The 13,259-nt window shown below is 38.2% G+C and overlaps 1 protein-coding gene across 1 annotated transcript; it reads right to left on the reverse strand.

Annotated features, from left to right (window-relative positions):
- Positions 1-2,840: 2,840 nt before the first annotated feature.
- ZNF831 (zinc finger protein 831) lies at positions 2,841-12,909 on the reverse strand (the record flags this gene model as incomplete). The annotated part of the gene is made up of 5 exons (XM_082007333.1): positions 2,841-3,695; positions 4,908-5,059; positions 5,754-5,914; positions 7,642-7,784; positions 8,629-12,909. The coding sequence occupies 5 exons, from the start codon at positions 12,907-12,909 to the stop codon at positions 2,841-2,843; spliced, it is 5,592 nt and encodes a 1,863-aa protein (XP_081863459.1).
- Positions 12,910-13,259: the final 350 nt, after the last annotated feature.

Below are 13,259 nucleotides of genomic sequence, written 5' to 3' on the forward strand. Positions count from 1 at the left end.
ATTTTTGATGGAATGGCACAGAATTGAAAATTCTGATTAAAAATTAAGAAAAATACTTTCTTGTCATCCATATTACTATTAACAAAGATATGTAGGAAGTTTGAAAACGAAGATGGAGAAAGATCTGAAGCTAAAGCAGGTGAAATCAGGCATGTGCTTTTTTGTTAGTACGATTATCTAATGAACATATTCATGCAAGTACCCGTGTGACAGCAGTCCTGTGGCCTTTAATTAATAAAGCTTGGCCAGCAGTATTGCTGGGAACTCTGCGACTCGTGTACCTCCGTAAGCACCGCGTTTCTTTTTCTCCTGCTTTTTCTACGGATTCAGAATCCAGATGTAACTTTCAGTGGTTTCATCAGAAAAATTTTCCAAAACTTTGAATGGTTTAACATTGTGGCAGCATTGATGGCATCTCCTCCGCATCCCTCTTCTTTTCCGCTTTTTCTCCCAAATTGGAGCTATATTAGTGTACTACTTTGAATTCACACTATTTAAATTCTTTGTACCTGTGATTCACCCAAATACCTCTCTGGTTTGTCTTGGAGCATAGATACTGAACAGAGCAAGAAAGATTTCAAGACTTTTTTTCTTTGATCTTTCTTGTCCTTGTAATGCCAAACCTAGTGAAACCTGTCATATTAGTGATGGTATCAACATTTTCCTCGCTAATAATCTCACTCAGAAGTTTCCTGAGTAACATGTTAGTTCTTCTGCTAAGGTTTGAGGTAGACTAAGAAATTTAGCATAACTGCTACTAAAAATTAAATGTTAATGTGCTTGAAATATAATAGTAGTGCATGTACTAGCATCTTCATTTTTCATTTTTATTAAGATAAAATAATTTAGCAATATAATGAGAAAAATCTAATATAAACCCAATCTACAGCTGAATCATTCTTTTCAGTGGTATCATTCTAAACAAAATGGTGGGGTTTGTACTGTATCGGTCAACAAAAGATGCAATTTGCAGTGCCTTGCAATCCACCATTGTTGATGCCATTCATTCTTCAATGGTACGCCTCTGCTTGCTGAGCTCTAAATACCAAGATTCCCAAGTTGAGGCGGCTGTTACATATCATTCAGTAACATTAAGGCTGTCACCTTACCCTCTCATTGTGTGGTATGGGGAGATAAAGCTCAGGTTTACAGAAGTTGACCGTAAAGTGTAGCAAAGGAACAGACCGGTTCACTGTATGTCTGAGCTGCAAATTCTGATCACAACCCAACAGATTAGTAGTAATACTATTGCTATAAAACCCCAGCAATTCGTAAGTGAGAAATGAAGCGGGAGAATAAAAATGCATAATTCCTTAAACTGTTATTCCTAGATTTTTTCCTTGCAGTTTTGACACCAATTATTGGTGTAATTGGTGTAATATTGTAACATTTTTAGAAAGGGAAAAGTACATTTCATGGTTCATCCTCTATTCTGAAAGAGTAGATTTTTTTTCCTAGCTTTTTTTTTTTTTACACATTAGAATTAGGAATTGGTGCAATATTTTGATCACAGTTCTTGTTTTCTATGCCAGTAATAAATTTATGAACAGAATTTTAGGCTAAAGGTGAAGCTCTGTATGGATGACCTCAAGACTTGTCATGTTTGTAAGACATCTGAAAACACAGGAATTGCATAGGACTTAGCACTTGTTTTAACTCTGTTAGCTGTTTTGGCATCTTTTTGCACATATACATTTGTTTTTCTCATGTAGTATACTAGATTTCTTTGTGAGTATGATCTATATATGCTTACCTGTGCATGATTAAAGTAAAAGCAACTCTAAATATCCCATGTAGGTTAATCCATTAAGCCCTATGTACGATTCACACTCTAAGAATGGTAGAAGTTTAAGTATAGAATTTGACTATAACATAGAAGTGGAATGTTTTTAATATTTATCAGTTTAATCAAGCAAGTGAATACACTTGGTCAAATTAAAATATCTAATTATTTATTCACATAGAAACCAGTAAATTTTAGGGTTCATAGCACAAAACGTTTTCTTAAAAAAAGAAAACAAGCTATGCCATATAGCTTCTTCACTCTCAATAAAATAGCATCATTGCAGTTAAACTTAAGATTACAATAAAAATGAAACATTCCAGATGACATCAGTTGGAGCACAATGTGATGCATATCATGAGAAACTCCTTGTCAGAAATTTTACCACAAGGAAGTATCAATAGCTAACACCCATATTCTCCAACTAGAAATGAAGAATATTTGAGTAGAACTTGGCATAAAAGGCACAAAACACAAAGCAAAGCATGCTTGTGTCATTTGTCACAAAGAAGCATTGACATTTGTGCAACATGGAAAAAGATCAGCATTTTTCCAGACTCTTCCAATATCATGGGTACTTAAGGAGCAGATCTTCCCCTTAATGCCAGTGTATCACTCCCAGTACAGATGGCAGTGACGACAAGAAAAGAGGATTATACAGAAGAGAATACGTTCCATACCCTTCCAAGAGATCTTAGCTCACATATTGAGGAAGCTGCGGCTATAGTATTGTCAGTAGTAAATAAATACACTGCAGCCTTTTAGTAGTAACTGGCAGCTAGCACTTGTAAGAAGGTTAACAATGCTGGAAACCCCTCATAAACACAGGTTTACCACTTGCATTTAAATGTGTGATGCCAGCTCCCTCTTTGCTTCAAATAAGTTTTCTTAAAGTTTGAATCCTTGAAAGAATGGACTCTTCAGAAGAGAATGCTGCCTATTGCACAGAAGAATGGCTTTTCTGATTTTAAGGTGCTTCAGAATTATAGATCAAACATCTATGGTATTTCCTTCTGTAACGGGCCACCATACAAGCATCTTGTTAGCAGCCTATTTGCTATATTTCTATAACAAGCCTATCTTCATCATCACTACTAGTGTCATCATACTCGACTCTGGTTTGCTTCCTCATCATCTCTAAACCTCTCTTTTTGTATGTCTTGGAAAGTGTGGCAGAGTAAGTCTTGAACTCGGGGGACCTGAGAGTAATTGGGGTCTTTTTAAAGGTAGTAGTAGCTGTTTCGTGTGGCCTTCCATAGCTATTTGACTGCAGGTGGGTTCCATTCTTGTCTGCACTTCCATGAAGGTCAAGGATTTTTTGAGAAATGTTTGCCTGCACTGTGTATTCTATACTGGGTGATTTAGCCCTTGGGACTGACTCAGGAAGAGACTCTGCTTTTGATCCAAATAAACATGAACATCCAGGCTGGGAACCGGGAGTTGAGTTGTCCTCTGGAGATGAATATGTGTTTTCTTCAGCTGGAGGTTTCTCCTTTCCTGAGGCCTGGATCACCGGGTCTAATGTACCAAATCTTTGACTATCTGACTCTACATTTAGTATGTTCTCCTGGCTTGCTTCTAGATGTAAGGAAAGAGGACCAGTAGTCCCTGAGTTTGTGCTGTCAAGTTGGTGACCTGTGCCTGTATTTGTAAAATCAGAAGGGCAAGACCAAAAAGGAGATGCCACGGAGTCACTCTGAAGGTTTGGCTGTGACTCCCCTGGGCCTGATCGCTGAAGCACAAGCGGTTGTGTCACTAAACAGCAGATTTCCACATCACTGCTGGCTTGCTGCATGGCTGTATTAACTGTGGATGAAAAGGAATGAGCTGTCACAGATATTTCCAGAGGAGCTGTAATGTTCTGAAAAGAGAAGTTTGTTCTTGTGTGTTCCCTGATTTGCCCAGAAATATCCTGTAGAAATTAGGGGGGAAAAAATAAATTTATATTTAAAATTTTTAATCCAGCACAATTCCATCCTTTATAAAAGTGCAGTGATAACTAAGTTGACTATATCAATAAAACACATTTGTGTCTGCTATAACTCATATCCACTGAATAACTAAGGATAATGTCAACCTTTATTTATGCAACTGTGATTATATTTGCAGTCTTTTTTTTTTTTTTTTTATTACTGCAGACCAAGTTACTCGTCCCTCTTTTGATGAGAAAACTTTTTTTTTCCTTCCAGTGTGCGTGGGAGGTGTAGTAAAGAATGTATTTTTTCCTCAGGTGTTTTTTTTTCCTGGTAAGGTGACGGACCATGCTAATAATTTATGGATGATAGGGGTTAGGAGTTAGTGCATTTGTATGTACTGTCTAGGATGACATTCTTTTCATTAAGATATTTTAATATATGTATTGCAACGATGTTTGTGCAATGCAGGGGGAAAGGTTTGTGATGAGTCTGAAAGAAATACTACAATGTCCAAAGTGTTGAGATATGTGTAGAAAATAAAATTACTTAGTAAAAACATTTTAAGGATTCGGTTCCTGCTTATGCAGGAAGAACCAATGCTCATGCTACGTAACAGCGGTCTGGCTCAGTAGCTTTTGTCTTCAAGTATGGCCAGCAGAAGTCTAGGGAAACGTATGAGGCTTAGGATAAGCACGGAATACTCCCAGAAGCTGTGCCCACACTGCATACAACAGCATTGTTTGCAGCACGTGCAGATGTGTCTAAGGCCCCTTTCACTGTCTTCCACAAAGGGCTAAAGAAATTCAGCTGCGATGCTGGACACATTCTTCCCACCGCTACGTGGCCCTTACTACGCTCGCCACGTTTCTGCTTTGAAACTTCCTGTCTGTCTCAGGATACTCTGTGCTGCATCTACTGGCACCTCCGACGTCAGTGGTAATCGATCCTCTGACAGCAAGCATGAGAAATACTCTTTTTAAGTGATACAGGTTTAATTGTTTCTTTTAAAAAAGCTAATTCTAACATTAGTAAGTTTTCATTATATTTTAACCCCCAAAATACCTTTAGCACATTTTTAAACAAAATCTGTGATACAAAGTCGTCTCAACTTGAACTTTAAAACAGCTGAATATAATTCAAGTTTTAATTACCAATACCTTTTTTTGTTTTAATAAAAAGTAATAGATGAATTAAAAAACAATACCTACTTTTTTATCCATTTTGTCTTTTTGTTTAACATGGTTTAGATTTTCAGTGTGGGAAAACATTCCTGAGTTATTCTTTCCTTCTTTATTCCTTCTGCAAAGTGGCTTGTCTGAAGTGGAACAAGATGTGTCTTTTTGCTGGTGTAGGTAATTTCCTATTGAACAGAGGTTGAAGAAACTTTTACTTTTATTTTTATTCCCCAACATGCTAAAACTTACTAAATTTCTCGTCATATCACTGAACTAACTTCTATGTTTTTACTATTTTCTGTAAATTTTTATTCTAAGCCTGACACATTTTCTCATTTACTATATGTGTGTTTGGGTTTTGTGGTTTTTTATTGGCCATTACTGTCCCACAAAGTAATAGCTATTCATATGCGCTGTGAACAAACACAAGGTATTGTCCTGGCTTCCAAGATGGTTGTGGCATAAACATCACTTGCATTAATACCACTAATTAAGTGGAGAGGTGGTAATTGAAACACAGAAGACAAGTCAACACACCAAGCTCATTTCGCACTGCAGACGTACAATCTTGTTTCAGAAACTGATAAAGATCCATCTTAAAACTGTTTAGGCTTCTAGTGGAAGGTTATTTTGAACTACTTCTTTTTAAAATGCCCTCCTAATTGTCAGATTCGCATATGTAAGTATGTGTATGAAAATCATTGTGCGTTCAGTTCTGAAAATGTGTGAGATGTTTGTATTTTTACTCATGGAACATACTGAAGGACAATAGTGGTTTTGCAGTTCCATGTGGAACAGGTGCCTATCAGAGATACTGTTAACGTTCATTCTCTTAAAAAATAAACATTCAGTACATTAAAAAATATTCAAAACACTTACCTTGTACCTTTGATTGAGGAGAGTGGCACTTATACTTATTAAATTTACAGGGTTGTGATGAGTAGCCCTTTTTCAAAGCATCCAGTGTTCTATTTGGAAAACAATGCCGCTTGCTTAATCGGTTCAACTGAGCATATCCATGGACGTGCCTCCCTCTGTACCTGCAATGCCAATGGCATTGGAAGGGTAAACAAGTATGTGCTATCTAAAAGCAGCCAGAGTAGAAAAATACCACATCATCAGGTAAATTTAAGTCTAACGGCAATTATACTGTGAAGGAGATGTTCATTTATGTTGACTCAAAAAAAAAAAAAATCAGGATTTTAGGTAAGAGACACACAATTATTTTATTACATTTTTCCTCAGTAGGATTCAGGAAATCCTTGGTTTGCTAAGAGAAAAGGATTCAGGAATAACAGATCCTTTTTCCTATAGCTGGAATTTTAAAACAACATACTTCATAATGACTTGAATCGCACAGGAATCACCTGAGATTGCATAGTTGTTGGCTTTTCTACTTTTCATTTCACTACTTATGTGCTACCTGTTCATCATCACTAATGAACAATGTAATTACTTCAGTTAGTTAGAAAACTCATGCTGGATAACCCAACTCTGTTTTGTTTTCTACTCTAGCTAGATCTTTCAGTAACTCTTAATGATGGAGAGTAAAGTACATTGGACGGTCCCATTCCTGTATCGCTAGAATCAGCCACTATACACAGAGTAATAAGTAAATCTAAAAGGACATGCTTATTCAGAAGTTTGGTGTATTAGAAATATGTATTACATTTAATGATTAATAGTTTGGCCAGTAAGCTACTAATATGTATGACCTGAGCTTTCAGGACCCTATACTTAATTGAGTCTCTGTACTTTTTCGATATAGCCAAATAAATAAATCTGAGACCAGCAGGGGAAAAACAAACAAAGAAAAACAAAGGAAAAAAAAAACCACCAAAAAACCCACCAAACACCACCACCCAAAAACCAAAGCAGAAAGAAGTCCCAGAGGAATGTCACTAGACTGGATAACATAGACCTGAGTCATCTATTTTTGTTCTTATAATCCTTCAAAATGGCAGTGCTGTTTGCCAAACCAGACACAGTGATTAAGTTACTGACACTGATTTGTCCCCAGGGGAGTCACTCTGTCTGATTTTGGTCATGAAATAAAATAAGAAGGATGTATGCACACAGTATGTGTTTCTTATTGAAGCAATTCATCAGACATTCTGATACCCCACACTCTTGAAAGATTAGAGGCTAAATCTTCCACTGATATGAACTCCCATTAAATACGGAGAAACTGTGCTGATTGATACAATGTGCCTTTGATAGTTTTATACTCAAATTCTTCCTGCTTTTTATTTAAACCGAAAGATCCTTTAAACTGCAGATGGTTTTGTTAGTTTGGGTTTGAACTTGATATTTATTCTTCTGCATTCTTTTGTGAATAAAGTTCAGGATATAGATCTTCTGAGGACAAAAGGGTCTCACACACTGCTATTAGCTGTAACAGGATTAAAAACTTAATTATTTGGGTTCCCTTAAAATAAAAGTAAATGCTGACAATTTTGGCAGATAAGAATAATTTCTATAGCATAGTGAGAGTCAACTGACCAGTCATCATGTTTCTTTGGTATATATCTGTTTTGCTTAGAAAAGTCTGTTCCTGATAGTAAACAACATATTGATATTTCTAATAGTTTACCTTTGTGGAACTGCTGCAATGTGCAAATAGCTCTTTCGGAGAGATTTAATTTTTTTCCCCCAATTTTGACATGGTTGAATTTTGGGGATGACTTCTTATTTTTTGTGGACCTTTTACACCCACTTTAGCAAAATTATGTCTGTATCTGGGAAAGCTGAAAACCATATTCCTTACCATTTTGGAGTGACTTTAATCTTTTTCTGTTTGTGGCTCCTCTTGAGTTTATTTGTTGAGAGTTTTTCCTTTTTGCAAACTACTGTTTTCTTCTTTTGCTCTGAAATATTTTTGAAAGCACCACCAGGAGATGCTGAGCTTAACTGTTGAGAATATCAGAAAAAAATGAAGTACATGAAGTACATGAAAATTGGGAATTACATTAACTGAGAGATTGGAAATCTACACTTTTTAAAATAGCACTGAATAGCATAGAAGTTAAATAGCACAATTCTGAATTTCTCCTAGAATTTGTATGTTAGTTTTTTCTAATCACTTTGTCCATCTACTTTTATAAAATAAAATTAAAATAACTCACTGCTTTTGTGGATCTATATAGAACTAGTGTATGTTCTTTTGTATTCTTCTTCCTATATAAAAAGTAAGCTTAGTCTTACAGAGCTGTTCTAGGCTCTGTACAGAGAGACTAGTCTGTCTTCACTTACCTAAAAATGAAAAGCTTTCAAGCCTTAAACACTTTATTGGGTATTAATGCAATTTGGTTTTGTTGACATTTCAGTGTATCTAAACAATGAGAGATCTAGTCCACAGTCTGGCTTTGATTCCAAGTATCTCCAAGTACAGTGAAGCCTTGACATTAATTGTCTACTTAAGTCCTACTCTAATTCAAATATTCATTTAAAATGAAAATACATATAAAAAAGTGAGATACATATGCATCAAGAAATAGAAATACACTCTTCTCAGTAGACAGCATTCCTACTGAAATTCCTAAGTGAAAGAAACTTAAATATTCATAGAAAAGTATGTATTTGTCATGCATCAAATGAATATGTAGCTTATCTTATAAAAACAAAAATTGTAAATTCTATATCGACAAATGCCTGTAGATGTCTATAAATATACTTTTGGTAATTCTTTTATTTAATGGGGGGGTGTCAGCCGATTACACCCTCTCTTGGAAGGAAATAGGATTATTAATATTACCTCCTGCATCTGTTGTCCTTTAGAAAAGGATGAAACCAGTGTTTTTAAACTCCCGTTTGTTAAGCCATATGCCACAGTCTTGCTAATATTTTTCATTTTGAAAATAGAAATATCGTATTTTGACAGTGTGCGCTCATTGCCAGACTCCTTGTCACAGGTGTGCATGGAGGAGTAAGCGGAGTCTGCATTCCCCTTCTGCTCAGCAGGCAGAGGAAGGCTTCTTGTTAAACAACACCAAGTTAATCGAGGTTCAGCATTTAGTGATGGGAAGGTGCTCTTTGTGCTTGATACTGTTAAACTTCCAGAGCAGCCAGTCAGATTCTTATGGGGCAGCGCTGGGAATTCTTTACAGTGAGTGGTGAGAGTGTGGCAATAAAAAGTGCCAACAGAATGGCAAAAATAAGTGGGGTTGTCTGCTGAGCTCTGAGAATGCTGCGTATCCTGCAGTGGTGGTAAAGTGTCCTTAAGAACGTACGGACTTCCACCTCCATCCCACCCCATGATTGTTGGCTCTGCAGCCTTGCTAGAAGCTGACGTCACTATCAGAGAGTCACTTCCTGAGCAAAGATGATGTAAAACCTTCCTCTCTTCTTTGATGTCAGCTGATATGAAAAAACCACTTGTATACATAGAAGTAAAGCATATTTTCTTCTTTGGGGTCTGTGCAGAGGAAGTAGTTATGCTCATCCACTTCTCTTCTGTTTGCCTTTGATAATTTAATTTCTTTTTGTTCCATTTGTTTTTCCAAGCATCTCTTACAATATCCTGCTGCTTGAAGTTTTGGTTATAAAAGCTGTTATCTGCTGTGGTTAAGATACTTGTTTTTTCTGAACTGACTGGTGCACAAAATACCGGAGTTTTCCAGTTTGCATGTACATTCCATCGTAGCTCTCCTTTGCTGGCCTTTTGTCTCACTTCAAATTTTAAAGGGGACCAAAGTGCATCATTAGAACAAGAACTGAGTGATCCGCTGTTGGAAGAGCGGGGGGGGTTGGTTAGGGTGTCTGTCACAGATGTGCAAGGTAGAATCTTCTGTTCTGATCTAAGCAAAAGCGACAAATCTGAGGCTCCCTTGTCTTGCGGCAATTTAAGGATATATTTTGGAGAAAAGGCATTTTGTTGTGGGACTGGAGTTAAATGACCAGATTGCAGATGATGAATTCTAGAAGCCATGTCATCAGCACTGTCACTGAAAAGTGGTACTTTTGCTCCTGTTTTCACAAGACATGTTTTGACATCTTTGTCTGTTGCATCGTGCAAGGCAAAAGAATTGCCATCACTTCCCCTTAATTCTGGCCCAAAAAATCCCACAAATGAAGCTTCTGACACACCTGCTGAGTGTGAAAGAAGGTTAACATCACTATCATGAAGAGCTTTTGCGGAGAGTTTGATTGTTTTCATATACTCCACATTCTCAGTACCTCCAGTGGATTCATTAATTCCCATGCTTAATTTTTGCTCCTCTGCTTTGCTGGAGGATTTCACCGGTGCTGTGGAAAGACACTGAGTGCTAGTGCAACAGACTCTCTCTGCTTCATTTACTGCATTGTTTTCACTACCGGGACTAGGGCAAGACTTCGAAATAATGTTTTGTATCTTCTCCACTTCAAATTTCAGCTTTTTTCTTTCTGACGGTAAGTTCTGGGATTTCCCTGCAGCTTCTCTGTTGTTGTTGCAATGGACCCATGGGGGTGTCAGGGCACGCTGGCCAGTTTCCTTATTCCTGCTATGGTTTCCATAATTGTCTGAAGTGCTTTTACAATCTGATTCAAATGTACTAGATTCTTTCCCAGGGCTTGGTTTTTCCCCCTTGCTACTCTGTACTGGCAAGCAGTCATCATTCCTTCTGTTAGTGTTTAGCTGACATGGAGTATTTTGAAGCCTGAGCTCACAACTGCTTGGAGCTAGTACTGTGCTGTTGCCACCTGCGTATTTGTCTGTGTCGCTGCCACTGAGGTCTTGGGAAGTTTTGCTCCTTACAGTACGTGCACTAGCGTTTGCTGAATGTGATGTCTCCATTACGTAGGTGACACTGTCTGCAGTTTCCTCGGAGGACACATTCTGTAGAAGATGATTACCATTAGTACAGGTTTCTGATTTACCAGTGTTTAAACCTGTTGTCACAAGGGAGGAAACACTGTCACTTACAGAGCTCTTGCCATCTCTTTCCTCAGTAATTTCAGTACTGCTGACTGATTCCTTTGAATCAGGAGTGAAGCTTGTAATATCTGTAATCTTATTCCCCCTTTGTTTCATTTTCTTGGCATTTTGACTGCTTTTCATTTTTTGATAGATTTTCTTAAATGTTTCATCTCCATACATTTGCCATTTTTCTTGAGAGAACATCTTTAATTTCCTCTGATTGTGTTTCTTCTTTTTAGTACTGATTACTTCTCCAGCCCCAAGCTTTTTACTTCCTTGCAACTCCTCCGAGGGAGGAGGATGATCAACCACATTACTTAGTGGCAGATCGTCCACTGCTGTTTGTCTGACTAGAGCTCGGGGATGGCTATTAGCAAAATCCACTGAATTTGCAGCAAGATTGTTGCTAGGCAGCAGACTAGCAGTGCCTGTATTTACAGACTGCTTAGTAAGAGAAAGTGGTTTTGAGCAACCTGCTTTGTCATGTACCATCCTTGTGCCCTCCACAAACGGCAAAGAGTTGCTGCGTGTAACGGGCACGGTATCTATTGTTGTGGAGAACTGGGTGGGGACTGAATGAAAAAACATTGGCTTGCATTTTTCTAGGGGTGCAAAGGTAGATTTTGCTGAACAAAGGGAAAGATTCTTTTTCCTATTTACATCGCAAGTTCTGATGTCAAAGTGGAAAGAGTCTTTGTATGTATAAGGCATTGGCAGATCAATGCTTCCCTGTTTAGAAAGGACAGTTTTTCTGGGCCTAACATTGTCTAACTGGGTATCATCGACCACGCTTTTGTTATGAGAAATAAGTTTTGAAATGTGTTCTTCCAGCCTTTTTTTCTCTAGCATCAAGGCTGTAGCTTTCTCAGCTGCATCTAGCTTTGCGCTGCTTCCGGAGGTACACCTTACGCTGCTGAAGGCAGTTTCATTTTCCAGTTCTGTGCTGTGTTCACAGAGACTGTGCAATGGGCTGGATGATGCCATCTGTTGTTCTGTACTATCGGAGCGTGACAGATACCCTGAGTCAGTGCTCTCACACTTCTTTAGTTTGCAGTCAAATGGCTTGTAATCCCACTGTTTTTCTGAAGAGGTTGCGTGCTGCCTTTGCAACTGAATATGCTTATTGGCAGTTGGAGTTCTTTGCTCCTGTATCTTCTTTCTCTGGCACTGACCATTTGGCAAAGCTCCTGGAGGTGATAAACTTCGAGGTTCCCTTTCAGGAACCCCCTGATTAGCCTTTGAACTAAAGGACCGATTCGTTGTTTCTCGATTTGCTGAGGCAAAGGGTGAATTGCTTGTTGCCAGCAGTGAAAGGTCATTAAGAAGTTTCTTAGTGTCTGTTACAGCACTGGTCTCTGAACTCATTTGTTTTATCTGTATCCCCTTGTCTTCACAGGTGCTACTAAGTAGCTTGCTGCCTTGATGTGACGTGATGTTCTCTGTTGATTTCTCATTTTGCTCCAATATGCCACTGTTGTCAGAGTCTGAGGGCAGTCTGGTATTGTTGACATGCGTTTGTGTTCTTCTGTGTTTATACAAATTGCTTTGAGTTTTAAATGCAATACCACAAGTGGTGCACGGAAAGGGCCTCTCTCCTGTGTGAGAGCGAATATGTTTCTCAAGGACACTTGGCTTCAAACAATCTCGTCCACAGTGTTTGCAGATATATTTCCCAGCTTTTTTTGATTTCCCTGGGCTTCCAATAGATGCATTTACACAAGAATTTGGTGGTGATAAAACTGGAAAAGTGCTCACTATGTTCAATGTTAGAGTTTGCCCAAGTTGTTTATGAAAAGCTGACTGAGGCTGATCTGTGCCTTCAGAAGGAACAAGAGGATTCAGGATTAGAGGTATGTTACTGCTCTCTAGATTTACACAGCTCCTGCCAGTCACTAACTGGCTGTTTGGCTGAAAGCATCCTGTCTGGACGGGCTGATACAGCGGTATGGTAAGGGCCTTTAGATACACAGGTTGGGACAATGCTTGTTCCTGTTGAGGAATCACACTGCCTTGGCTGAGATCTGAAGAACCCTGTGCGGGCTGCAGAGAAGAGCTTGGAACTGGTCGATCTGCTAGCGCAACTGTAAAACCAGGCTGCTTCTGCGCCCCCATTTCAAGGGTTATCTGCCATATGCTCATGTATCTGTAAGGGAGGGGAAACAAAACAAGTAGGAGTCTTCAGATAGCCAAATAAAATAAACACTTTCAACTGCAAGACTGGGAGAGTTAGCAATTAAGAATATCACAAATCTTATATAGAGGCATTATACAGACAATAATTACTTCATTTTCCTGTTAAATTGATTCATCTTTCATTTCTTAGCTAGGAATTGAAGTTCAGTACAGTGTAAAGAACACTGAAGATTATACTTAAAACCTACAGTGAGTACCCAAACTATTAGAAATAAATCTGAGTATCAGATTTGCAAATGGAGGTGCTCAGCACCCCAGAAATAATATAATTTTAATTTTCTGGAACCATATTCCCA

The sequence above is a fragment of the Phaethon aethereus genome (genome assembly GCF_964289735.1).
Source record: "Phaethon aethereus genome assembly, chromosome: 16".
Lineage (NCBI taxonomy): Eukaryota > Metazoa > Chordata > Aves > Phaethontiformes > Phaethontidae > Phaethon > Phaethon aethereus.